The 12,849-nt window shown below is 42.1% G+C and overlaps 1 protein-coding gene across 15 annotated transcripts in view; it reads left to right on the forward strand.

The window, feature by feature from the left end:
* Window positions 1–6,645, forward strand: part of ZNF445 (zinc finger protein 445) — a 28,475-nt gene extending 21,830 nt beyond the window's left edge. For all 15 annotated transcript variants that reach the window (XM_034653462.1, XM_034653459.1, XM_034653458.1 and 12 more), the window contains one exon: window positions 216–6,645. In XM_034653462.1, the coding sequence (XP_034509353.1) occupies window positions 216–2,377 (2,162 nt within the window). In that variant the 3' untranslated portion in view covers window positions 2,378–6,645. The remainder of the gene's footprint in view (window positions 1–215) is intronic.
* Window positions 6,646–12,849: the final 6,204 nt, after the last annotated feature.

The following is a 12,849-nucleotide window of genomic DNA, read 5'->3' on the forward strand; positions in this document are numbered from 1 at the left end:
TTAGCTGTTGTGCTTACCTTGCTTCTCCTCCTCCCTTCCTTGTCATCTGGAATACTCTTCCATGTTTTGCTTTCCCAGACTATTTGGTAAAGGTATTGGCAGTCAAGCAAAAGCTTCACCACCCAAGATCTTGGCTCCCCCCCCCATCCTTTGATGCTTTCTGCATTTCCAAGTATGGAATAGAGTACATTGTTTTGTGTTTTATTTTGTGTCAGGAGGTGAGCTCCAGATTAAAACGAACAAGTTCATCTTAAAACATGAACCTTTGGAAGAAGCAGAAACCTTAGCTGGGCCATCAGAATGTTGGAGGACGAGTGTTTCTGAGGGAATGGGGCTCAGAGAATCTTTCGAAAAGAAGAGCAGGCTAAAGGAACAATGTGGAAACCCCGTACAAGTAAGAGTGAAGAAAGAAGAGACCAATGTCAGTCATAGGACAGAAAAAGAATTAGAAGAATCAGGAAGAAGTACTAGTCATAATCTAAAACATGCCACATATTTGAGAGTCCCCAGAAGAAAGCGATCCCTTAAACATGGCTGTGGCAGACACTTCAGAGGGAGTTCATACCACTATGACTACAAGGAATATGGGAAAGGGCTCAGGCGCATAGTTGGCGGATTTAGCCTACATCAGAGAATTCATGCTGGACTAAAAGCAAATGCGAAGGATGCACGTGGGAAAGACTTCAGCCTTAGCTCACATCACCAACGGCAGAATCTTCACATGGGGACATCATATAAGTGCGGTGACTGTGGGAGGACCTTCAGTCATAGCTCTCATCTTGCATGTCATCAGAGACTTCACACTCAAGAGAAACCATTTAAATGCAGGGTGTGTGGGAAAGCTTTCAGGTGGAGCTCAAACTGTGTGCGACATGAAAAGATTCACACTGGAGTGAAACCTTATAAATGTAGTTTATGTGACAAGGCTTTCCGACGCATGTCTGCCTACCGTCTACACCAGGAAACTCATGCTAAGCAGAAATTTCTTGAGTCTAATCAGCATGAGGAAGCTCTCACCTATAGCTCAGGATTTGATCATCATTTGAGAGACCAAAGTGGGGAGAAACCCTTTGACTGCAGCCAGTGTAGAAAATCCTTCCACTGTAAATCATATGTTGTTGAACATCAAAGGGTCCACACTCAGGAGAAACCTTATAAATGTACCAAATGTAGGAAAACCTTTAGGTGGAGATCAAACTTTACTCGTCATATGAGAATGCACCAGGAAGAAAAGTTCTACGATCAAGACACATGTAGAGAGGACTTTAGACAGACCTCCAGCTGCAGTCAGTCCCAGAGTGCCCCTGTTACAGAGAAAGCTTTTCCTTGTCAGCAGTGTGGGAAAACTTTTACTCGAAAGAAATCCCTCATTGATCATCAGAGAATTCACACAGGCGAGAAGCCGTACAGATGTAGTGAGTGTGAAAAACAGTTTACCCATCGGTCGGCCTTTATTGCTCATAAGAAGCAGCATGCCATTCAGAGAAAACCTGAGGATGGGCCATCGTTTAATCAGGACAGAGTTCTCCAAGTCCCTCAGAGCAGTCAAACCACAGAGGAAGCCTACAAATGTAGCCAGTGTGGCAAAGCCTTCCGTAATCACTCATTCCTCCTCATCCATCAGAGAATTCACACCAGAGAGAAGCCTTATAAGTGCAGAGAATGTGGGAAAGCTTTCAGATGGAGTTCTAACCTCTCCCGTCATCAGAGGATTCACTCTTTGGAAAAACAGTATGAGTACCGTGAAAGTGGAAACACGCCAAATCTGCAGTCACAAATGCTCGCTGGTGAGAAACCTTTTTGGTGCCAAGAATGTGGGAAAACTTTTACACGTAAAAGAAGTCTTTTAGATCATAAGGGAATACACAGTGGAGAGAAGCGCTATAAATGTAATCTGTGTGGGAAATCTTATGATAGAAAACATCGCCTTGTTAATCATCAGAGAATCCACAGTAAAGAGAGACCTTTTAAATGTCAGTGGTGTGGGAAAGATTTCATTGGAAGACATACCCTCTGCATTCATCAGAGGAAACACACCAGAGTGGCACAGTCTGAATGCAGCCTGGCTGGGTTGTCTTCCTGCCAGGACACAGGGGTGAGTTTACAGGAATTAAAACCAAGTGGGGAGAAGCCCCTTGAAGATTCTGCGGAAGCTTGTGACCAGAGCTCCAGGATCACCGGACTCCAGAACATACCCATTGGGAAGAAGTGCCACAAGTGTAGCACCTGTGGGAAAACTTTTAACAAAAGCTCACAGCTCATTAGCCACAAGAGATTTCATACTCGAGAGAGGCCCTTCAAATGCAGAGAGTGTGGGAAGACCTTCAGGTGGTCTTCAAATTTGGCTCGGCATATGAAAAACCATATTAGAGATTAGCTTGGGGTCTGACAGTGGGGGGAGAGGGGTTTCTAGCGGCGGCCCTGCTTAGAGAACCCTTAATTATGGGCAGTATGGGAAAAACCTTCACAAAGGGTCCAGCCCTTTCTATTTTCAAATCTGGTGGCAGAGAATGCTGAGGATTCAAAAACTCAGGGCATCTCCTTTCTTACCTGCTGGGGAGCGTGATGCTAGGGAAGAACAGTAACCTGTTCTTTGGGGCCTTTCTGGAAGCTTGGGCCTTTGCACAGTGGCCTGGAGCCCCCAGCCAGGTAATAAGTGTAAAAGCAGATACCATTGCCCTTTGTGGTTTGACAAAAGATCTATGATGTAATGGGCTGTGGCTTCTGCAAGGGGCCGGTTGAATCCTGTGGTAGTGCATACTCTGTTTGATCGTATAAGTAGCAGCAGCAGAAGCAGGAACTCCCAGTCTCCCCCAGATGCCTCCTGGGAGTTCTGGCTGCAGCTTTGGCCTTCATATCTTGCTTTGGATATCTGCCACGGGCATAGAGTTGTCTCAGCAGCCCATGGAAAAGAGCAGGGTTGGACTCAGTCACCTGGAGAATGGGGCTCTGCCAGTGCCCCGTCGCTGTCTCCACCCCACAGTCTGCATGGGCAACAGCGAGCCATCTGTTCAACAGAAATGTGCTGAGCACCTCCCATATCCCAGACCCTGTTGTGTGTGCTAGAGACCCAGCAGTGACCAGAACAGACAAAAGATCTGCCGTCTTGGATCTTTACAGACAATTAACAAATGAGTTACATAGTACTTCAGATGGTGATATGTGTTGTGGACAAAATGAATCAGATAAGAGTGAAAGGCAGTGCTGGATTAGGAGGTGGGTTGCAATTTTAAGGAGGCTGGTTAGGGAGGACTTCAACTGAGAGGGAGAAACTTGAGCAAAGTCCTGAAAGAGGTTAGGGCATGGACCCTGTGGGTTTCTAGATCCAGGCACAGGAGGTGGAATCTTATCTAGTGTCCTTGGAGAATGGCAGGAAGGTCCCTGGGCTAGAGTGGAGTGAGCCAGCAGAAGAGAGGGCCCCAGAGAGGTAGTGGGGCAAGCCGTGTATCATGTGTCTCCACTGGGGCTGGAGCTTCCTCAAAGGGAGGTAGGGAGCTTTGGGACAGTTTTGAGTTGAGGAGTGATGTGGTCTGAATCTGAATTACATTTACAAGGTTAACCACAGACCCAAGGACTCAGTGAAATTATATAGCTGAGAGATTTTTATGCAGTTATCTCTGCTATCAGTTTCCATGAATGGGACTCTTTCAACAGTTGTAAACGTTTAATTATTGTGCTTGCTTGCATCTCTAACTTGTGCACGCTATGGGGACCCTCTAACCTTTCATGTAGCTTTCTTCGCACTTTGGATCCGGTGCTGGCATCGGGTTCAACCCAAAGGTACCAGTTTACATGACTGATGCCCTCTGGAAAAGAGGTGGCCTGGTAGGGGAGGCACCTCCATCTCATTTGTCGACTTGAAACAAAAAGAAGTAGCTCGATGGCGTTAAGGGTGAAGGAGTGATTTTTCTAAAATTTGTGTAAGTAGTCATTGCTTCTGATTATTGAAGAGCTCACATTACAAATATAAGAATAAAATATCTCACTTGTTAGTTGAGAACCATCTCAGACTACATGTTACTGCTTTGAGTCAGGCCACACTGGTGGAGCAGACCGTTTCTTATAGTGAGAAGAAATCAACCTGGAAAATGTCCTTTCAGTAGAGTACAAGTAATCTCATCCTTTCTGGATTGTTGTGGGCAGATGAAAATGAAGACTTTGACACTTTGTGATGATGTCAGAGGATGGGGAGGAAGGGCAGACATATGTTCGTGTTCTGGCTCCAACTCCACTTTATACTCAGGAGGGTTTGGTAATCCTGGCTCTGCATCCTTTTCCTACAGCAGCAGCTGCCCGTGGCGTGGAATCAGGTGTCCCATCACTGGTATAGTACCAAAAACCGGCTCCAGAAGTGGCTGGGCAGGGATCACAGTCCCATGTGCTGAGGCCCCAGGGTCTGGGAAGGGCCTGGGAGTTACCAGATCTGGGTTCCAGGCTCAGTGTGCCTTTTCTTGGCAGGGTGATGTTGGACAAGTCGTTGAACATCTGCATCTGTTTTCTGGCTTGTAAAATTAGAGTAATTAAGCTCCCTGATTCCTAGGATTGGAGAAAGAGCGCTTGGTGTGCAAAGGCTCTGGGTTAGGTAGCTGATCTCTAGGACCAGAGCCCTCACAGAGCTGCACCTCCAAGTCAGCTTCAGCTTCAAATCTGGTGCTACAACTGAGGAAATACCCCTTTTCTGTCCATATTTTCACCCCCGCCAGCTCCTTGTGCCACTGTCACCTCACTGAATTCCTGCCTCAGTAGAGGTTTTCTTACTGCCATTTTTATAAAGCGAGATATACTTATTTTTAAACATTCAAACCAAATTTTCAAGTGTACAAAGAAGTAAAAACAAATCACTCTATACTGAGGTAAGCCTTTAATATTTTGGGACTGTACTGATTGAACTGTTCAATAACCTGAATTTTTAAATAAATTTAATTATATGAGTAATATATGATTACTATAGAAATATTAGTAAATACAGATTAGCTAAAAGAAGTCTCACTACTTGGAGTTAACCACTAAACATTTTGGTGTAATCAGTGTTCGATTTAACTTCATTGCCCACCCCTGAACACCCCCTGGACCGGCCTGACTTGTGCTATCTACCTTCCCCAGGAGTGTAGACCATATCCCATGCTGGCCCAGGTCCTCATCTGTCAAGGCTAACCCTCGCCATCCCTAAGCCCTCTCCCCTGGACCCACCTCTCTTTGTGCCTGTATCTTACTCTGTTAGGTGTTGCCCAGGTTTCCAAGAGTTAGGCCTGCTGCTGCAGCCAGACGGCACTCTGGAGGCTGGGTTGGGTGCTTATTTATCTGTTTGCCGTACAGAAATTTTGTACAAAATAACCTGTATTAAGGAGTATGGAATTGAATTTAGTTCAGCTTAGTCAGGATTGAAGTGTTTTGAAGGGGCCCTGAGTACACTGTTGACTGGAGTTCACCCACAAGCGTACTAGTTAGCACCAACTGTAGGTGGTTCCAAGCCATGCGGCTCCAGTTGACAATTTCTGACTGCCTCAGCCACCAGTTCTCCTGTCTTCCCCATTCTGGCCTGGAGAACATGTAGGCTTCTTTGAACCCTGCCTTGCTTGCTTGTGTTGCCTAGGAAGAACCAAAGTTGGGGCTGAGGAGAGCCAGAGAGCTGAGACTCCCCCAGAGAGAAGTAGGTATTGGAAAGTCTTTGAATCAGTTGTCCAGTGTGGTTGACCTCTGCCTTGCTGACAGACCATCAGCCCACACAGAGGCATGTATGGAGAGGAAAGCAAAGGAAATATGGGTTAATGGCCTTTCACACTCCCCCAGATGATACATTTTACAAGCCCTAGTATGGGTATATGTGTAGAACAGTGGGAACTCTGCTGTGGGAGTGGAAATTGTAATAGGTCCTGTGCTGCGTAGTCTGCAAAGTCTCGTGATGTGCACACCACTAGCAGCCCTACTCCTGGATAGACCCTAGAAGAGGTTAGTGTAGGGAGGGGCATTCGTATATAACTGTTCACTGCAGTACTGTTTAGGTAGCAAGATTGGGAAAAGCCTAAATGTCCATCAACAGGGGAAAAAAAAGGGTTGTTTTTGGTACTTTGGGAAGTGAATATTAAAAACTAGAGTTACATCTTTGACACAGATAAAAAATGCTGAGAAAGTTGCAGAAGTTATGTACAATATACCATTTATGTAAAATTAAACATACGGTGTATCTGTGGGCACATTATTAAACTTAATTTGTGTTTCACTTTTTTAATGAAATGGATTAGTAGTTGCCAACCTCACTAGATAATTGGGGACGGGAGAATGGTTAATGAAATAATGCATGTAATAAAATGTTTTGATTCGTGGCTGGCATGTAAGCATTGTTGGCATATAGTAAACAGTGTTGTTACTGTTTTGCACAATAATATATTCCTGTGGATTCAGATTATATGTTGAATAGTATAAAATCATGTATTGGAATGTTGCGTGACAGTTGTGTTCTGGCTCTTCATGGCAGGAGCTGCTGATGGAATAAGGGAAGGTAATGGAAGCTGCAGTTGTGTTTTATTTCATTTTAAAAATTGGTATAGATGGGTCACATGTTGCTTAACAGGATAGTGTGCTGTGTGTTTTTTTTCTTTTAACTGTTTGCTTAAAATACTTAAAAATAAAATTTTTTAAGCATGGGCTGTGGCATCTTAAAATTTTATAGAAATCCTGGTTCTGTCATTTATATAATGTTACAGTGAGCCATTTAATCTCTCAAGGCTTTAGTTTCCTCACCTACAAAAATGAATAGCAACACAAATGGCTATTAGTAATGGAATGGTTGAACAGTTCTGATGCATCTTTGATGGAATACCATGCATCCTGTTAAAAAGATTGAGGATATTCTCTGTGTATTGACACATGATGTCCAAGACATAGAGTTTATAGGAAATTATGAGCTCTATTTTCTTTAACCTTTCTGCCTGAAAATAGCAAGTGAAACCAGAAGCTTTAGACTCAAAAGTTTAAGAAATGGAAAGAAAAGTTTAAGAAATGGGATCCTGTAGATGGAGATGTTTAGTCAGCCATTGCATTTTATTAGGTAAGTAAAGGAAGACGAGTAAATGTTTATATGCCCAACTGGCACACCTATTAAGCTAATGCTAACCCTGTCGAATAGCAAAGAGGATTTGTATCACCCAGCTTATAGTCAGGAGCCAGAAACCATACTGATTATTTTAAGAAAAAGAACTTAGAATTGTTTAATAGGTATATATCTAAGTAATTAAAAAGGCAAAAAGAAAATGCTAATTTATCATGGAGGCAGTGACTTGAGACCTGGTGCCATCCCAAAATGGGGAACTGTAATGGAGTCTGACTCCATTTTTGATGTTTGACCACTGACAGCTTTCAAGCCCTCCCCCTCCCCTTTTTTGCCTCACATCTTGGCAAGCTGATAAGAAACCCCAGGTACTCCCTAAGCACTTGAGGTGAAATTTATGCAAACCCTGGCTTTTTCTGTTACCCTGGAAACCCACACCCTTAACTGCAATAAAAATCAGAGCCATTTGCCCCTCCTTGGAATCAGTGGAAACTGACTGGCTTGGGTAGTCTTGCTCTTCCCAGAGAGCCACATTATGTGAAGAATAAACTGTTTCATGACCTCTTCATGTGTGTGCTATCATCCGTCATGACATCTGAATCAGTTTGGGTTAGTGGTACAGTATCGATCCCACCTCCACAGAGCAAGCTACAAAGCAGGAACAAAAGAATTGTTAAAAGGTAGGACCTTGGAAGAGAGCACCTGTAGAGCTGAACTCAGACCTACATGGAGGAAAGGACTGCTGGGCTGCAGTTGATCTGAATCAGAGGGAGGGCCGTACGATGACAGAACTGCAGGCTGGACCCAGTTCCTGCTACCAAAGGGAATTGACCCTGCTGGAGTGAAGAAGCACTGGGAACAGGAAGCAGTGCCCACATACACAGAAAACCCCTTTTCCTCCTTGTATTAGGGTTCTCCAGCAGAACAGAAGCAATAGGATGTGTGTATACATGCAGAAAGAGACATATGGAATTGCCTTGTATGCTTCCAGAGGCTGGCAAGTCAAATATCTGCAGGATGGACCACAGACTGGAGACCCAGGAGAGCAAATGGGCTGAAGGCTGGCTGTTGTAGAACCAGGAAGAGCCAACGTTGCTGATGAAGTCCAAAGGCAGCTGGAGAATTCTTTCTTGCCAGGGGGAGGGCAGTCTTTTTGCTCTATGTAGGCCTTCAACTGATTTGATGAGGCCCACCCACATAATGGAGAGTATATTCTTTACTGAAAGCGCATTAAACGTTAATCTTATCCAAAAACACCCTCACAGAAACACTCAGAACATTTGACCAAATATTTGGGCACGCTGTCACCCAGCCAGGTTGACACACAATAATCACAATTCCTCAACACTGCAGCCTCCCTCTTAACATTTCTTGATGCCAGAATCTAATAGGGAAAGAACTGGCAAAATAGAGATGTGGTTCACAGAGTTCCAAACCCATCATCTCAAAACATCTATAGAAGAGTGGGTTTGAAGCAGAGACAATAAACTAATACTGGCACAGCTTTCCTAAATTATCTTAAAAATTCCTAGGATGTTTGACTTAAAACTTTGAGACCAAGATTTTTTGTTAAATTATGTGTAGGAGCGCCTGGCTGGCTCAGTTGGAAGAGCATGCAACCCTTGATCTCAAAGTCGTAAGTTCAAGCCCGACATTGGGTATAGAGATTATTTAAATAAATTTAAAAAAATGTATGCTACATTATGGACAGCTGCTTACTTAAAGATATAAATTTTGTTATAAGCAGTTGATTTTACCTGTGGACCTTGTAATAGGTGTTTTGGCCTTACTTAATATTGAACTGAAACTTGAAAGCCGCAAGAATATGTTTAAAGGTATTTCTGCTTAAAAACATTTATTTTACAACAAAAATGAATACATTTAATAAGTACATTTAATAAATTTAACAGTAGGGTGGAGTTAAGATGGTGGAGGAGTAGGGGTCCCCTTTTTCAGCTGGTCCCGAGTTGAGCTGGATAGGTACCAGGCAATCCTGAAAACCCACGGAATCAGCCTGAGACGTAGGAAGATACATCTGGATCTCTACAAATGAACATCTCCAGGACTGAGTATTGAGATACGAGTGGGAAGCCGTGAATCTGTGCACAGATGTCGGAAGAAATGATGGATATGGATATAACCAAATTATCAGAAGTGGAGTTTAGAGTAACAATGGTCAAGATGATGTGTACACGTGAAAAAAATATTAACGAAAATGTTAATGAGAATATAGAATCTCTAAGGGCAGAAATGAGAGTGAATCTGGCAGAAATTAAAAATGCTATGAATCAAATGCACAAAACTAGATGCTCTGACGGCCAGAGTAAAGAAGGCAGAAGAACGAATTAGTGAATTTGAGGATGGGATGGTAGAAGAGAAAGCTAAAACAGAAAGNCTATGAATCAAATGCAGTCAAAACTAGATGCTCTGACGGCCAGAGTAAAGAAGGCAGAAGAACGAATTAGTGAATTTGAGGATGGGATGGTAGAAGAGAAAGCTAAAACAAAGTTGGCTCAAAAAAAAATCCAATCTCAAGAATGTAGGTTACGGGAGATTACTGACTCAATGAAACATTCCAATGTCAGAATCATCGGCATCCCTGAGGGAGTGGAGAAAAACAGAGGTCTAGAAGAGATATTTGAACAAATTGTAGCTGAAAACTTCCTTAATCTAGCAAAGGAAACACACTTTCTTGTCCAAGATGCAGAGAGGACACCTCCCAAGCTCAACCATGACAAACCTACGCCATGTCATGTCATAGTGCAATTCGCAAATATTAGATCCAAGGATACAGTATTGAAAGTGGCAAGGGCAAAGAAATTTCTCAAAGGCAATCGTACAAAGGCAAAAATATCAGAATTACATCAGACCTTTCTACACAGACTTGGAATGAGAGAAAGCATGGGGGGGGGCATTTTTAAAGCTCTTTGAGAGAAAAACATGCAGCCAAGGATCCTTTATCCAGCAAGGCTGTCATTCAGAATTGATGGAGAGATAAAGACCTTCCAGAATCATCAGACATTGATCAATTTCATAACCACGAAATGACCCTTACAGGAGATATTAAGAGGGGTTCTATAAAAGTAAGAAGGCCCCAGAGGGATACAGAACAGAAAGTCACAATCTATACAAAGAAAGTCTTTACTGGCAACATGGCATCATTAAAATCATACCTCTCAATAATCAGTCTCAATGTAAATGGCCTAAATGATCCCATAAAATGCCACAGGGTTGCAGATTGGATAAAAAGACATGACCCATCCATTTGCTGTCTACAAGAGACTCATTTGGAACCTAAAGGCACATTCAGAGTGGATGTAAAGGGATGGAATTCCATCTTTCACACCAATGGACCTCAAAAGAAAACTGGGATAGCAATTCTCATATCAGACAGATTGGATTTTAAAATAAGACCATAGTTAGAGACACAGAAGGGAACTATATTATTCTGAAAAGATGTATCCAACAATTGGATATGACAGTTATATATGCTCCCAACAGGGGAGCAGCAAGATACACAAGCCAACTCTTAACCAGAATAAAGAGACATATAGATTAAAAAAACGATAATAGTAGCTGACCTCAACACTCCACTATCAGAAATAGACAGAGCACCCATGCAGAAAATCGACAAAGAAACAAGGGCTTTGAATGCCATACTCGACAAGTTGGACNCTGGGATAGCAATTCTCATATCAGACAGATTGGATTTTAAAATAAGACCATAGTTAGAGACACAGAAGGGAACTATATTATTCTGAAAAGATGTATCCAATAATTGGATATGACAGTTATATATGCTCCCAACAGGGGAGCAGCAAGATACACAAGCCAACTCTTAACCAGAATAAAGAGACATATAGATTAAAAAAACGATAATAGTAGCTGACCTCAACACTCCACTATCAGAAATAGACAGAGCACCCATGCAGAAAATCGACAAAGAAACAAGGGCTTTGAATGCCATACTCGACAAGTTGGACCTCATAGATATATATAGAATACTCATTCTATTCTAATGCCCATGGAACATTCTCAAGAATAGACCATGTTCTGGGTCACAAAACAGGTCTCAACCGATACCAAAAGATTGAAATTATCCCCTGCATATTCTCAGACCACAACGCTTTGAAATTGGAACTCAACCACAAGGAAAAATTTGGAACAAACTCAAACACTTGGAGACTAAGAACCATCCTGCTCAGGAATGATTTGATAAACCAGGAAATCAAAAATCAATTTAACAATTTATGGAGACAAATGAGAATGAAAACACAATGGTCCAAAACCTGTGCGATACTGCCAAGGCACTCCTAAGGGAAAATACATAGCCATCCAAGCCTCACTCAAAAGAATAGAAAAATCTAAAATGCAGTTTTTATATTCTTACTTCAAGAAGCTGGAACAGCAACAGAGGAAAAGGCCTAATCCATGCAGGAGAAAGCAGTTGATCAAGATTAGAGCAGAGATCAATGAATTAGAAACCAGGAGTACAGTAGAGCAGATCAACAGAACTAGAAGCTGGTTCTTTGAAGAGTAAATAAAAGTGGCAAACCACTGGCAAGACTTATTCAAAAGAATAGAGAAAGGACCCAAATTAATAACATTATGAATGAAAAGGGAGAGGTCACACCCAACACCAATGAAATTGGAAGGATTATTAGAAACTTTTATCAACAGTTTATGCCAATAAATTAAGCAATCTGGAAGAGATGGAGGCCTTCCTCGAAAGCTATAAACTGCCAAGACTGAAACAGGAAGAAATTGATTTTTAAACAGGCCAATTAATTATGAAGAGATTGAAACAGTGATAAACAACCTTCCAAAAAACAAAACACCAGGACTGGATGGTTTTTCCGGGGAATTCTACCAAACATTCAAAGAAGAAATAATACCTATTCTCCTAAGCTATTTCAAAAAATAGAAACAGAAGGAAACCTAGCAAACTCATTCTATGAGACCATTATTACCTTGATCCCCAAACCAGCTAAAGACTCCATCAAAAAGAAGAATTACAGACCGGTTTCCCTAATGAATATGGACGCCAAAATTCTCAACAAGATCCAGGCTAATAGAATCCAACAGTACGTTAAAAGGATTATCCGTCATGACCAAGTGGGATTCATCCCTGGGATACAACATTAGCAACATTAGCAAATCTATCAGTGTCATAGATTTTATCCAGAAGGAAAAGCCAAAAATCATATGATCCTCTCAATAGATGCAGAAAAAGCATTTGNAAAAAGCATTTGACAAAATACAGCATCCTTTCCTGATTCAAACCCTTCAGAGTGTAGGGATAGAGGGTACATTCCTCAATCTCATAAAAGCCATCTATAGAAAGCCTATAGCAGATATCATTATCAATGGGGAAAAGCTGGAAGCCTTTCCCTTAAGATCAGGAACATGACAAGGATCCCCATTCTCTCCACTATTATTCAACATAGTACTAGAAGTCCTTGCAACAGCAATCAGAAGACAAAAATGGATCAAAGGTATCCAAATCGGCAAAGAAGAAGTCAAACTGTCTCTCTTTGCAGATGACATGATACTCTATATGGAAAACCCAAAGGAATCCACTCCCAAACTATTAGAAGTTATAGAACAATTCAGTAAGGTGGCAGGATACANGCCATCTATAGAAAGCCTATAGCAGATATCATTATCAATGGGGAAAAGCTGGAAGCCTTTCCCTTAAGATCAGGAACATGACAAGGATCCCCATTCTCTCCACTATTATTCAACATAGTACTAGAAGTCCTTGCAACAGCAATCAGAAGACAAAAATGGATCAAAGGTAT

Source organism: Ailuropoda melanoleuca, unplaced genomic scaffold (genome assembly GCF_002007445.2).
Source record: "Ailuropoda melanoleuca isolate Jingjing unplaced genomic scaffold, ASM200744v2 unplaced-scaffold9057, whole genome shotgun sequence".
NCBI classification, from domain to species: Eukaryota; Metazoa; Chordata; class Mammalia; order Carnivora; family Ursidae; genus Ailuropoda; species Ailuropoda melanoleuca.